General features: G+C 39.7%; 1 protein-coding gene across 1 annotated transcript; it reads left to right on the plus strand.

Moving 5' to 3' along the window:
- Nucleotides 1-8,105: 8,105 nt before the first annotated feature.
- On the plus strand, nucleotides 8,106-8,838 carry LOC109426741 (uncharacterized). Its single transcript, XM_019702277.3, has 2 exons — nucleotides 8,106-8,288; nucleotides 8,424-8,838. Exons 1-2 carry the CDS (start codon nucleotides 8,277-8,279, stop codon nucleotides 8,703-8,705), a joined length of 294 nt encoding a protein of 97 aa, XP_019557822.2. The 5' UTR covers nucleotides 8,106-8,276; the 3' UTR covers nucleotides 8,706-8,838.
- The last annotated feature ends 4,753 nt before the right edge of the window (nucleotides 8,839-13,591 follow it).

The raw sequence follows: 13,591 nt of genomic DNA on the forward strand, positions 1-13,591 counted from the left end.
AATTTGTTGCATCATTTGGTCAAAAAACAAGGAAAACCTGTTTGAAACTTTAATCGCGATTTTCTCAGTTACAAGTTTTTCAACATGGGACAACTATGCGTAGAACGTCAGTGAAAGTCTCTTAAATAAAGACAAATCAATCAAAAAATCATTGCATAACATTTTTTGGGTATGTAACTCGTTGCAAAACTCGATTTTTTCAGCACTCTTCGTTTTTATCCAACTCGACAAACCTCGTTGGATAAATGCTGAAAAAATCAACTTTTTGCATCTCGTTACAAAAATAACTATTACTACTCACATTGCTAGACAAACATGTTTATGCTCCAACACTAACAACGGTAACGTCATCGAAAGCGATTTCAATCGTCTTGTTATCTGTGATCGACTGCTCAGCCAAGCACAACCGTATACCCGAGAAGTGTTGGTTTAGGAACCTCAGCAAACAGCTAACAGGAGATTGGACAGACGGAGGGAGGTTCTGAAAATTGTCAAGAGTTTGTGCAAGAATCAACACGAAATAAGATAAATAATTAATGTCTATTTAATCAAGCCTCCGGAGCAGTGCTGCAATTTTTCGACAGGCCTTTATGATAGCGATATTTTGCTTTTTTCATTTTCTCCGTTTTGGTTTTCCTGTCAAAGTTACTTTCCGATCAGCAACACGGGAGCGAAATGAAATAGGTACTCACACTCGCACGCAGCGTGCTGAAAGCGAGAGCTGACAGGCCTAAATTTCCATTCAATTTTCTGTAGTTGAGTGTTTTCACCCGTGCTAACGTATAGGGCACTCACTCTCACAAGCCACCGCTTGAGACGAATGGCCTTTCAGCATGAGTAGTGTGTGGATGATTGGGAATTGATCGTGTTGGGTCGCTCACGAATGGAGCTCTCGGACTCTGTCAGTTCTCACATCGAGGAACTGAAAACGACCGCCGCAGTCATTCATTTTCGGCTGAAAAACAGGCACTGAGACAGATATTTTGCAGGACTGCTCCGGAGTACTTTCCTGATAGCCAAATGAGATTTGTTCCCATGAAATAAAGCACGTTCACCTTAGGTTTACGTACTTTATCTGAAAACAAAATATTTATTGCGGATTTAGTTCACCACTGAGCTATCGCACGAGATTTCAAGACTGCGAAAACTTAAATAAAAGTGCGCGATTGCATCAAATCATCTCGGTGTCTATAGAGCACTTATTCTGCATAGATCAAAGAATTAGTGCTCTGAAGACACCAATTCGATTTGATGCGATCGCGCACTTTTATACAGATTTTCGCACTTATGAAGACTGAATGCGCAGTCCAGTGGTGAACTAAATGCGCAATATAAATTTACGCCAAGATTTACGCTAATCTGTCTTGGTACATATGCTCAATTTCGAAGCCTTAGGTATCAGTTTTGGACTTTTGGAGCACTACGCCAAGCTTCATTTACGATAATTATTTGATTAACCAATAGTTAGTTTATCAAAAATATAAATGTCAATTGATTTGTGTTTTTTTGCCTTTCTCATACACCAAGTGTACTGGAAAGGCTATATATTCACTCCAAAAATGACTTTTTGATAGAAGGCCCGGAGGGTCGCGTCACATATACCAATCGACTCAGCTCGACGATTTGACGTGATGTCTGTGTGTGTATGTGTGTGTGCGTATGTGTGTATGTGTGTGTACAAAATAAACTCACATCATTTTTTTGGAAGTAAACCTCAACCGATTTTGATGACCGATGGTTCATTCGACAGGGAATCTGGTCCCATTGTTTCCTATTCAAAATGGTCCGGATCGGTCCGGAGTTATGGCCACTCAGGTGTTCCGAACCGGTACCCTAGGAAGGGGCCAGATATGAAAATTCTACAAATCCGTGCATGCGACACATCAAACCGCGGTATTTTCGATAATCTGATGAACTGTAAGCGGGAAAATAGATTTAGACCATATATGAACCAGAATTGCTCCAGAACCAGTTTTGGGTGTCCCGCCGGAAGTGGTCAAATATAAAGTGAACCAAACCTATCCAGCTTTTTACGCTATGTTGAGGGGTGATTCAATTTTGACAATTCTTACCGCCTGCCTTGCCGCCAGCCCTTGCAGCATCAGATCTCATCAGAGTAGCCGAAAATTTCAGTTCAACTACAGCGAAACGTCAAACAACTTCCGGGATTATTTTAAAAAGTACTCTTCTTTGGGTTCCTTTCCTCCTCCAGGAACTGTACAGAGATTCCCTTAGGAATTCCTCTTGGCCAGTGAAGAGAATTGTCAGACAAAAGAGACACAAAACAAGCAACAAAGAAGGCGCAGCCATTACTCTTTATCCCTACTGGTAACAGATAATGACATGAACCCGAAATTTTTTGTTGCAGACAAAACGGAAGCTGAATTTGCTGCGTACTTTTCAACTCGTGAATAATCAATTATTACCAACCCAAAATCGAAACTTTTTGATGATACATCTTCAGCAGCGTTGCAATGTTTACCGACTCGAAGTTACCGCTCGAAAATCACAATGCAAGGCTTAAAAATCTCTAAACTCGTGCTGCATGATCTTTATCCCATTCTTTTCAAGTTGAGACAAACCTATGTCGCATTGGGTAGAATGTCGCAACAAATTCAGGTTGCGACATTGTCATTATTGTTGCGCAATGGTTGAATTTAGATTCACTGCTCTTGGCATTGCCTCCGAGATTTGTTCTGGGGTTTCCTCAAGAACTCCTCCAAGGATTCCTTCAGGAACTACTACAGAGATTCCTCCAAGAGTTTCCCTACGTACTCTTTTTAGGAATCCTTCAGGATTTCCTCAAGAACTACAGCGATACTTCAATACTTCCTCCCGTGATTTTTTTTCAGAGACTCCTTCTGAAATTCCCGTAAAAATTGATTCTTGGATTTCTTCCTGGGATTCCTTCAGGAATTCTTCAAGGGATTGATTCCTCCAGAAATTCCTTCAGGAATTGTTCCAGGATTCCTCTGTGAATTCCTTTAGGGATTCGTTTGAAAATTTCTACAGGGATTCATTTTATATTCCTATAGGAATTCCTTCAGGAATTCCTCCATCAGGTATTCCTCTAGAGATACCTCAAGGAATTGCTCTAGAGATTCCACTAGGGATGCCTCCAGGAGTTCCTCCGGAGATTTCTCAAGAAACTTCTCTAGATATTCTTCTAGGAATTCTTACAGACCTTTACACCTTTATGTTTCCAGGCATTTCTTCAGGAGTTCCTCTAGAGAATTCTCTAGGGATTGCGCTAGGAATTCCTCATAGAATTCTTTTAGGAATACCTCCAGGCATTCCTCCACGAGTTCCTCCAGGAATTTCTATAGGAATTCCTCCAGCGATTCCTTCAGAAATTCCCCCAGAAATTGCTTCTGGATTCATCCAAGAATTATTCCAGGTATTCCTACAGGCTTTTCGCCAGGATTTCATCCAGGCATTTCTCCAGGGACTCCTTCAGGAATTCTACCAAGAAGTTCTTCAGGAAATCCTTCAGGGATTCCTTCAGAAATTCTTCCAAGAATTTCTTCAGTAATTCCTCCAGGAATTTATCCAATTTATATTAATTTATTTCTCTCTCAGCGATTCCTCCAAGGATTTCTCCAGAGATTCCTCCAGGAATTTACCAGGAATTCTTACAGGAATTTGTCTAAAGATTCTTCCTGAGATTCCTCCAGTAATTCATCCAGATAGTTCTCCAAAAATTCCTCCAGAAATTCCTCTAGGAATTTCTTCTGAAAAATTTCTCCAGAGATTTCTCCCAGAATTCCTCTAGAGATTACTCCGGAATTTCATTCAGGGATTACTCCAGGAATTCTTCCATGGATAGTTCCTCTGAAGTATCCATGGAAGAATTTCTCTAGAGATATCTCCAGGAATTGCTTCTGTAATTCCACCAGGAACTTGTTCCTTCAGGCATTCCTTCTGAGGTTCCTCCAGACATTGCTCCAGTGGTTCCTCCAGGGATTCCTACAGAAATTCCTCCAGAGGTTTTCCAAGAATTTCCTGGGGTTTCCTCCAAGAATTTCTCCCCACATTTCTCAAGAGGTTTCGTCAGGAATTTCTTCAGGAATTCCTCCCAGAATTCTTCCAGGAATTCAGCCAGGGATTCCTTCAGGATTTTTCCCATGGTTTGCTCCAGAAATTCATCCACAAATTTCTGCAATAGGTCCTCCAAGAATTTCTCATGGAATTCCATCAGGAATTCCTCCACGGATTGATCCAATGATTTCTCAAAAAAAAAAAAAAAAACAGGGAATACTCCAAGCATTTGTCCAGGAATTTCTCTAGGTATGGCTCCAGGAAACCCTGATATTATCACTTCAGAAATTTCTTCAGCATCCTCCTACAGCAGCCGGATGCCTTGTTGGAGGGAAGGTGGGGTATAAGGGTGGGGCTAATTTAAAAAAAAATCTATCCGGGATATGATTCCCCAAGTGGAAAGTGATCTACTAGTCGAAATAAGTGAGCTGTACAAAAATGAGTGAGTTCGGTTGATATTTAGGGGTGGCGCAAAGGGTTTAAGTGAAAATTTTGCTACAGCAAACCCTCAAAAAACATTTTAAATTTAAGTTTCAATCATATTTTTTCTAGATTGATTCAGTGTTTCTAGAATTCAATTGGGCCAAATTTGTTCTCAAAATTCCTTTATCTCTATTAGTTTCGAAGATATTTGAAAAACATCTCGTATTTCGGTATTTTTTGGGTTGGATTCCAAAATATGACATTCAAATATCTTGGAAACCAGTGATGATATCGCAATTTTGAGCACAAATTTGGTCCAATTAGGTTCTAGAATCACCGTTTTAGTTTAGATATGTTATGTTTGAAAATTAAATATGAAATATTTTCTGAAGGTTTGTTCTAGCAAAAATTTCACTTAAACCCTTTGCGCCACCCCTAAATATCAACCGAAATCACTCATTTTTGTACAGCTCACTTATTTCGACTAGTAGATCACTTTCCACTTGGGAAATCATATCCAGGAGAGATTTTTTAAAATTAGCCCCACTCTAGTGGGGTATGGCATACCAGAATTGAAAGCAGTCTAGCAAAACAGTGTTCTGTTTTTACAGCTCTCTTACAAGCCCTCTCCGAAGCAGTCCACCAATTCAACAATAAATCTGAAATTTTTAGCGACTCACCCAAGTAACAGGACTAGCTGAATAATAGTTCTTAAGTAAAAGTTTGCTTTAGAGTGGTTTGTTCCACTATTGTACAGCAGAAATGCTCGTTGAGCAGCCTGCTGTTTGCGCTGGAGTCAGGAAACTCAAAAAACTGTTACATTCAACGGATCGAAACGGACATCACAGGTAAAAATGTGCATTTATGCTGGATTCTCGGGTACAGCTTCCGCTCGATAACTGGGCTTTGACGACAGTTCAGTTAGCGAGCGTCGCTCGATAACTGGACTGAGCTCCCGGAGCCGGAGGCTATTGTTACATTTTGTTTTGTTTACTGATTTGCAAAATGTGAGGTTAAATTTCGTTTATTTTTGACAGACAACTGATTTTTAACTGGACTTTGGCCCAGTTATCGAGCGCCCAGTTAAAAAGCAGTCCAGTTAAACAGCAGTCAGTTATCGAGCGGATGCTGTATTTGGGAAAAGCGGGTAACGAAAGAGCCGACGACGCAGCGCGTTGTGGAAGGAATCACCCAACACTTCTTGATGGAGTTCCATGTCAGGACATTACCAGATGGATGGATACAGAAGAAAACATTAACACTTGAGCAGTCGCGTCATCATAGTTTCATTTTCCGGTTTTCCAGAAATAGAATAAACCGATTTTTCCGTGTCGAATATTCTGGAAAGCATTTACCTAAATGGAAAATTTAAAATCTTATCGATCATTATGAAGGGTTATTGAATAAAGGATTATCAAGTTCTTTAGCAAATATGTTACATATTTTACTATGTGCTGAATTGCTTTCGAAAACATCCTCACTTTTGTTATCATAGCAGTATCACACATGTAACAAGCCTTCGAATAAATGTATTTGGCGCTTAAGTAGGGTTTTCATCTGATTCCCGTCTGTGTAAGCACCGACCAATAATGATCGGTTTTATTCTTCCACCTCGCCTAACGCCTCGTGTTTGGTGTCAATTACTAATTTATGAACTAGCTTCCATATATTGTAAGATAATATTGTAAAAGAAAACTATAATTTACTTAAAACCCTCGACTTCTGTTTCCGTCAAGTCCTGATATGGCCAAATTTTGGTCTACGTGGTATATGATGAAGAAGTTATTGAGAGTGTGTGTTTGGAGGATACAAAAAATAAACCCTGTTCAATCCTAAAATCCTGCTGAAATCCATCTCTCTCCTCTAAACATTACTGCTATGGGCTTGTTAGGCATCGTACACAAATTACGTAACGCTATAGGGGGAGGGGGGGAGTCTAGCTTAGCGTTACGAGCCATACAAAATATTTTTGGTTTTCATACAAAAAGCGTTACAAGGGGGAGGGGGGGAGTCTGAAATCGCCGATTTTAGCGTTACGTAATGTGTGTACCATGCCTTAATGCAATTGGCCCGTTTTTCTCTCTGTTTGGGTTCTAATTTGGTGATATATAAAGCCTGTATCCGCAATAATCGGGACACAGATATACAGCTATAACTCTGCAACATACACGCTAAGAAAATGTTACTCTAAAATGAGTAAGATTCACACAAAACTGAGCTAAACTGGAACAGCTCAAAAAATGAGTAAATTGCATTTCCAGCGATAGCGCAGGCCCAAGTGCAAAAATCCAACTGGTTTAAGCCGTATAATATTCTTCGCATCATCAAGAATATTATACGGCTTAAACTGATGAGATTTTCGCACTTGGGCCAGCGCTATCGCTGGAAAAAAAATTTACTCAATTTTGAGTTGTCCCACTTTAGCTCGAAAATGAGTGAATTTTCTGACCGTGTATACATTAAAATTGCTCAAATTTGGCCTAATAACATCTTAAGATGTGTTCAATTCACCTACAAAATTTCATGTGAATCGGAGTAGTACTTTTTGTTGTAGCAATGAGAGAGTATAATGTGCGCCAATGAATTTTGTACAGACCCTAGTTTTGCTTGTTAGCGCTGTAACTTTTGAAATTTGCAATGGAAATGGCTGAAATTTTGAACACAAACCTCTCAATCTACATTTGTTGCATAGGCAAAATTTCAAAAAAAAATCGATGCACTATCAACAATTTTATAGTCGAAACATTTATTGGGACTGAATGTGATTTTACCCCCTCCGAAATCAATTAGTTAGCATCCTTCATTGTTTTAATGGTACTATTGAAAGAACTATACCAATAATTTTAAAATTTTGCGAGGAAAATATACATAATTCTGTCAAAATTTCATGAAAATTAGCAGAGAAATTCAAAAGTTATGAATAGGCAAACATTGCACATGAAAAAAACGAAAAATTTTCCCTAACACTAACCTAACACCTATCAACAGCAGTAGCTTTCAAACCAATTGATCAAAGTTGATGAATTTTTTTTAAGAAAGTGTATCTATAAGTATCATAACTGCTGACGAAATTTCATAATTATCATCATGGAACTTTAAACGGTAGCTTAAAAGAACCATCTATTATGCGGATGAAAATTGGTCATGATTGTACAAAATGCTTAAAACCGCTGTTTGTTTTTCATCTACAGTTAAAAGTAATGCATCGATTTTGATGAAATTTGGCACAAATAATAAACATACACCAAAGAGTTCTCAGTCAATTATTTGGCCAGTTTCACTAATTCATTGCAGAGCTACAGCCATACTTTTGTGTCCCGATTATTGCGGATACAGGCTTTATTGTATGTTTTTACTATTTTGCATTAGTAGTAAGCACTTGTGGCTTTAATGAGCCATGTTTCTGCTTTGTCATACCAAAATCGGCACGACATTTTTCAACGGGAAATAAAATTTCAATAATTAACCTTGAATTTGCTACCAGAGTTCAACCACTGTCAACTACATGGATTGTCGCTGTTCCATTCATCGTCGATTCAAATCGAACTACACAACGTGCAAAAGGCCGGCTTCCTAATTCGTGCGGCCTACGAATGGGCACGTGCCACTGAATTGTTTCTTTCATTTCATTAATCACCAACCATCTCCCACCCGGCCTAACAATTTCAAATCCCCCATTGTATAAAAAGTCCACCAACAGCCGTCAGCAATTATCATTTGTTATCATCGTTTGTGCATTGTTGAATACTGCTTAGCCGGTCATCGAGCTCCACCCCGGTCCAGGTCGAATCATCTCAAAGTGAATCATCATCAAAATGTTCAAGATCGTAAGTGTCCTAGAACAACGTACAGCTCATCTCAATCCAACCATTAGTAATGGATGTTAGCATCCCGTTCAGCACGGTCTGTTTGCGCCATTGCTAATGATGCTTGACGCGCTCTCTTGTTGTCTTGTATTGCAGATTGGCCTGTTCGTCATCGTTGCCGTTGCCTCGGTAGCGGCCAAGGCCGAACCCAAGCCAGATGTGATTGCGTACAGTGCTCCAGCGGCGGCGGTGGTGGCCACTGCCCCGATTGCTTCCAGTGCAACCTTCTTCGAGCAGTCCTTCCACGGAAACTTTGCACCTGTCGTTGCTGCCAGCGGTTATCCGACGGCGTATCTGGCCCCTCCACTGGCCTACTCGTATCCGGCCTATGAGCCGTTCGTTGCCACCGCTCCGGCTGCTGCCGTCCTGCTCAAGTAGTGTACCTGTGCAGTAAGCCGGAAATAATTGACACTTTGGGAGCTGTGATTAATCTGATTATGAAATGCAAATAAAATGAAACGAATCTTGGAGAACTCTTTTTTCATGATAGAGAGTCCTTGCATCTTTCGAAATGTTGTGGAAAGTTCATTTGCTTCAATACACTCGATTCTCGGTTTGCACGGATATTTTTTGCAAAGTCAGATCTCGGGAGCGTTTAAGGGGGTCCCAGGGGTTTTCAAATTCGTTTCAGTAAGTCTCAGGGGTCCTCTACGGGGTACCATACCGTATAGCACCCATAAGACTAACTTGTTTCAGCGGGTTTCATGGACTTTTCAAGGGTCCATGGTCCAGTTTGATTTTTTGTTGAGGATTTCTTCCTTCTTAAATTTATAGTCTGTTCCTTGGTCTGTTCTTATAAGCCTTGACGGTTTTTTTTTCGATCTCGCGTTTATTTTTTCGTCTCAATTGTAAATGAATTAGCTACGCCTCCAGCAGCATTTTAGTTGGTAGATGGATTAGAAGATTATTTCCAGGCCGAGAAGAATAAACAAAACAAGAGAATGTTTGCTACCGTACTTCAGCTGCTTGGAGCAGCCTGTCTCTAACCTTAGCCATAGAACCGAGATACATTATTAAGAATTCGTCGCGCAAATCCAGTTCTGATTCCGGAAAACTCTGGAAGTATCGCGTTGGTGTCCATACGTTGTTGTGTATGGTGAACCATAGAAACAAATTCTTAACGAGAAAGTAGTGAGACCTTTGGACAAAACGGTAGCATTACTTTCTATCATTATTTTGTTCTGCTTCATACACGGTTCGTTGTTTTCCTTGTCCTTACTATTTTGGTACTCGTTACATTTTCTTTTTCTTTCTTCTTTCTTTGCTATTTGATCTTCCGTTTCAAATCTTCTTCCTTCTTTCTTCTGCCTACTTCTTTTCTCCTTCTTCTTCTTTCCTCCTTCCTGCTTTTCCTCCTTTCCTTCATTCTCCTTCTCCTTCTTTCCTCCTTCCTGCTTTTCTGCTTTTACTATCTTGATGGTTTCCGTTGTAGACGTCTCATTCTTGTCTATTCTTATTTCATCCAGTATGCTTTTGATCAGCGAAACGTGTACCGATTAGGAATAGGCGAGGAACTTGACGTCCTCCTCCGCACAGCCACCCTCGTGTCGTAAAAAGCGTATACCAGCGAGACGTGTACCGATAAGGGCGTAGCGACGGCCATGACATCTACGCCCGCACGGCCACCCACGTGGTGTTGGTTGATCATTGCTTGGTTTCCTTATAGCTTCTTTCTTCTTTTTAATCACTGTTCCCTATTTGCTTCCGGGTAGAAGTCACACCGAGAAAAATTTCTACTCAATGACTGAGTGGGCCTTACTCAGAAATCGAAAAATCCTTTGTTTTCTTACTCAGTTTCGGCTAAAAGTGGGACAACCCATTGGCAATGGGTTGTCCCACTTTTAACGGAAACTGAGTAAGAAAACAAAGGATTTTTCGATTTCTGAGTAAGACCAACTCAGCCACTGAGTAGAAATTTTTCCCTGTGCATGTTCGCTACGCCCTTATCGGTACACGTCTCGCTGGAGGATACAGTCTGAGACAGAACCGGAGCTGTAATTTGATGGAGGCGTTTGAATTTGTTGAGGTAGGTAGTTTGCATTTTAGGCTTATATCAAATATACTATATTAACAATATAGGTCACTTCGTGTTTTCACATACAACGACATGGAGACGCCGTTTACGAATGATTACAGCACCACCTGTTGTCAGAAAAAGTCAATAATTGTATTTTGATCAACTTTAGTTTACCGTGCAAGGTGACATTTCTCGAAAAAAGAAGTCAGGGGTGTCAAAGTTTTTTGTTCCCAAATAATCGATTATTAAATTATCGATTTACAATATAGATACACAAACAAAATAATATTTTCATTAGATGACATCTACGAATATATCTGTGGAAGAATTTGAATGCTCCCTCATTGTAACGTCACCGAAATCGTTTAACTTCGAAATTTAAAATTTTCACCCTCAAAATTAACTTATATTTTGCCCTGGTGGTTGCTCTTTTCCTTTGACAATGGCTTTTAGTATCATCTCTCTCAATGTCCAAGCTGACATACATACATCGGATTGGATAGCTAACAAAAAATCCGGAAGATCACCAACCAAGTGCACGTCAAGTTTCTTGTGGCATAGTGCAAGACATTGCAGCCAAGGGTGCACAAGCTAATGGACCGATGCACGAACTTTATAATTTCAAGGTTTGAGCGGCGTTCTTACAAAAATGAGCTTCGGGATCGGACCTGAGAATGGAACCCGTCAAATTTAATTTCGAATAATTTCGTTGTTCTTCCGAAGTGAACTGTGAGTTTATGTATTCGAATACTGATTGTTTTATAGGGGCCCATATAGCCGAGGCGGTAAACGCACGGGTATTCAGCATGACCATGCTGAGGGTGACGGGTTCGATTCCCGGTCGGTCCAGGATCTTTTCGTAAAGGAAATTTCCTTGACTTCCTTGGGCATAGAGTATCTTCGTGCCTGCCACACGATATACGCATGCAAAATGGTCATTGGCAGAGGAAGCTCTCAGTTAATAACTGTGGAAGTGCTCATAGAACACTAAGCTGAGAAGCAGGCTTTGTCCCAATGAGGACGTTACGCCAAGAAGAGAGAGAGAGAGAGAGAGAGAGTGAGAGAGAGAGAGAGAGAGAGAGATTGTTTTATTCCGGACTAATCGGTTTGCTTTGTTGTTGGATGTGTGAACATTGTGCTGTCAAAGATTGCACATTTACACGTCGCGAAATCCTTGCAAAGCTCAATATTTTAAATATACAGTCATGGGCTTCTGGGTGAACTTCAGGTATGTAGTAGAAAAATTTTATCTAATTTTTCTACTGCAGAGTGATAATCCTCCATAAATTTAGTCATACTGGTATAATCTTAATTCAGTCGCATAATTGCCATTTCCACTTTTAATCAACCTTAAGTTTGCATGTAAAGTAATGATTGCTCTAAATACACCTTATATCTGCATGCAAAAAGGCTTCAGCACCGTGGTTACTTGAGGAAGTTCCTTATAGGATTTCCTTATACATTTGAGTTTCTTGGAGTGTTTCTTGGATTCCTGCAGAAGCTTCTTCAACGATTCCCTCAGGAGTTTTTTACGAATACCTCCCGGAGTTACTTCTGGAATTCCTCGAAAATTTTTCCAAGAACGTCTAGGAGTTGTTTCAGGGATTTATCCAAGAGTTCCTTTAAAAAAGTCCTTTTTCTGGGAATTTCAACCGGGATTTATACCAGTTTTTCTCCAAAAGTTTCTTCTGGAATTCACTCCGTCCTTTAAGGATTTCCTCAAGGTCTTCTGGGATTTATCAAAGAGTTTTTTTTTAAATTCCGGAAAAATTCCGAAATGACTCTGTAAATCTCCAACGCGATTTTTTATGAACAATTTAATTAATATTTTTCGAGGGATCTTTCCAGGATTCCTTCAGAAGTTTCCTCTTTGAAGTATCAGAAATCCTCCAGGAATTATATTTGTGATTCCTTCCGAGATTTCTATTAATTTGGAATGTCTTCAGAAGTACTCTATCCGGGATTCCCAGAAGGAATAAGTGAATACTAGATTTGTAGTAATGAGTTGGTTTTTTTTTGTATGGTGAGATGCTAAACTCTCCGTTTCTGCACTGAAACGGTGCAAACTCATGGTTAATATGATTCCTAGCCTAGTTTGATGCTGCTTGAGCAAAACATTGGGGAAGTATGTTGTAGAAGTTGCAATAGATGAGAACACAGCAACACAGTTACCCAAAGTTTTGCTCGAACAGCATCAAATCAGACAAGCAGTCATAAAATCCTTGCTTTTTTGTTACCATTGTTGCAGTTACCGTTTTATTGCAGTGACGGAGAATTTTCTTTGTCATTATACAAAAATTCAGCTTATTACTACAAATCTAGTACTTAACTGATTTCGTTTTGTTCATGGGGATATGTAATCACAGAAGGAACCTTTGAAAAAAAACAGAACGGACATCTGGAGGAATTTTTACAAAACTGCTGGAGAAATTTGATAAAAAAAATGTTGGAGGATGGAGGAGGAACTCTGGAACGCTTTCCCTAAGCAATCCCGAAAGGAGTTCTTAAAATAATTCCAGAATTATTTCTAGGAGGAATCCCCCAAAAGCTTCTGAAGGAATCTTGAAGGAAAAAAATCCAGGGTGCAATTCATAAAGGGATCCCACAAGGAAATTCTTCTGTAATTTCCGGAGAAAATACCGTTCATAACTCGCTAACGGAAAGTTCGTTTTGGGTCGTCTGTGTTTTAGTCTGTTATGAACGTTTATCAGTTCAAATTTACTTCGCATGTCGCGCGAGTCGCGTCTTCGATTTGGTGCTGCGACGATAATATACGTCAAACATTGTTCAAGAAGATAAATTAAATTTGTTCTAAATTGAGTAGTTGAAAAAAATCGATTAATGTTAATCGATTATCTCAGAAGAAATGGGCATCCCCACCATGCAATGACAGTTCGACAGAATAAACGTCATTCGGATAGCGCATGCATTTAGTGTGTAGTAGTACCTCTTCTGACGCTTGGTGGTGCCACATTCACTAAAAAGGTGTCGCCAAAAAAATCGTAAGAGTGACCTATATTGTTAATATAATATATTTGCTTATATGGTCAAAGTACCTAGCGTCGAAGTTCCTTTTACTCAATCTTCAGTACTATTTCATTAACTCAATTTTGGCTTCCCGCATTGAACTCTCAAAGTTGGGTTGTTGTGCTATTCACTCTTTGATAACAATAAAGAGAGCAAATGAAAGAGGATGCAAAAAAGAACTCAAAAGTGAGTGTTGCGACGCCGCAACTAAATAAACCGG

The sequence above is a fragment of the Aedes albopictus genome, chromosome 2 (assembly GCF_035046485.1).
Source record: "Aedes albopictus strain Foshan chromosome 2, AalbF5, whole genome shotgun sequence".
In the NCBI taxonomy this organism is placed as follows: Eukaryota; Metazoa; Arthropoda; class Insecta; order Diptera; family Culicidae; genus Aedes; species Aedes albopictus.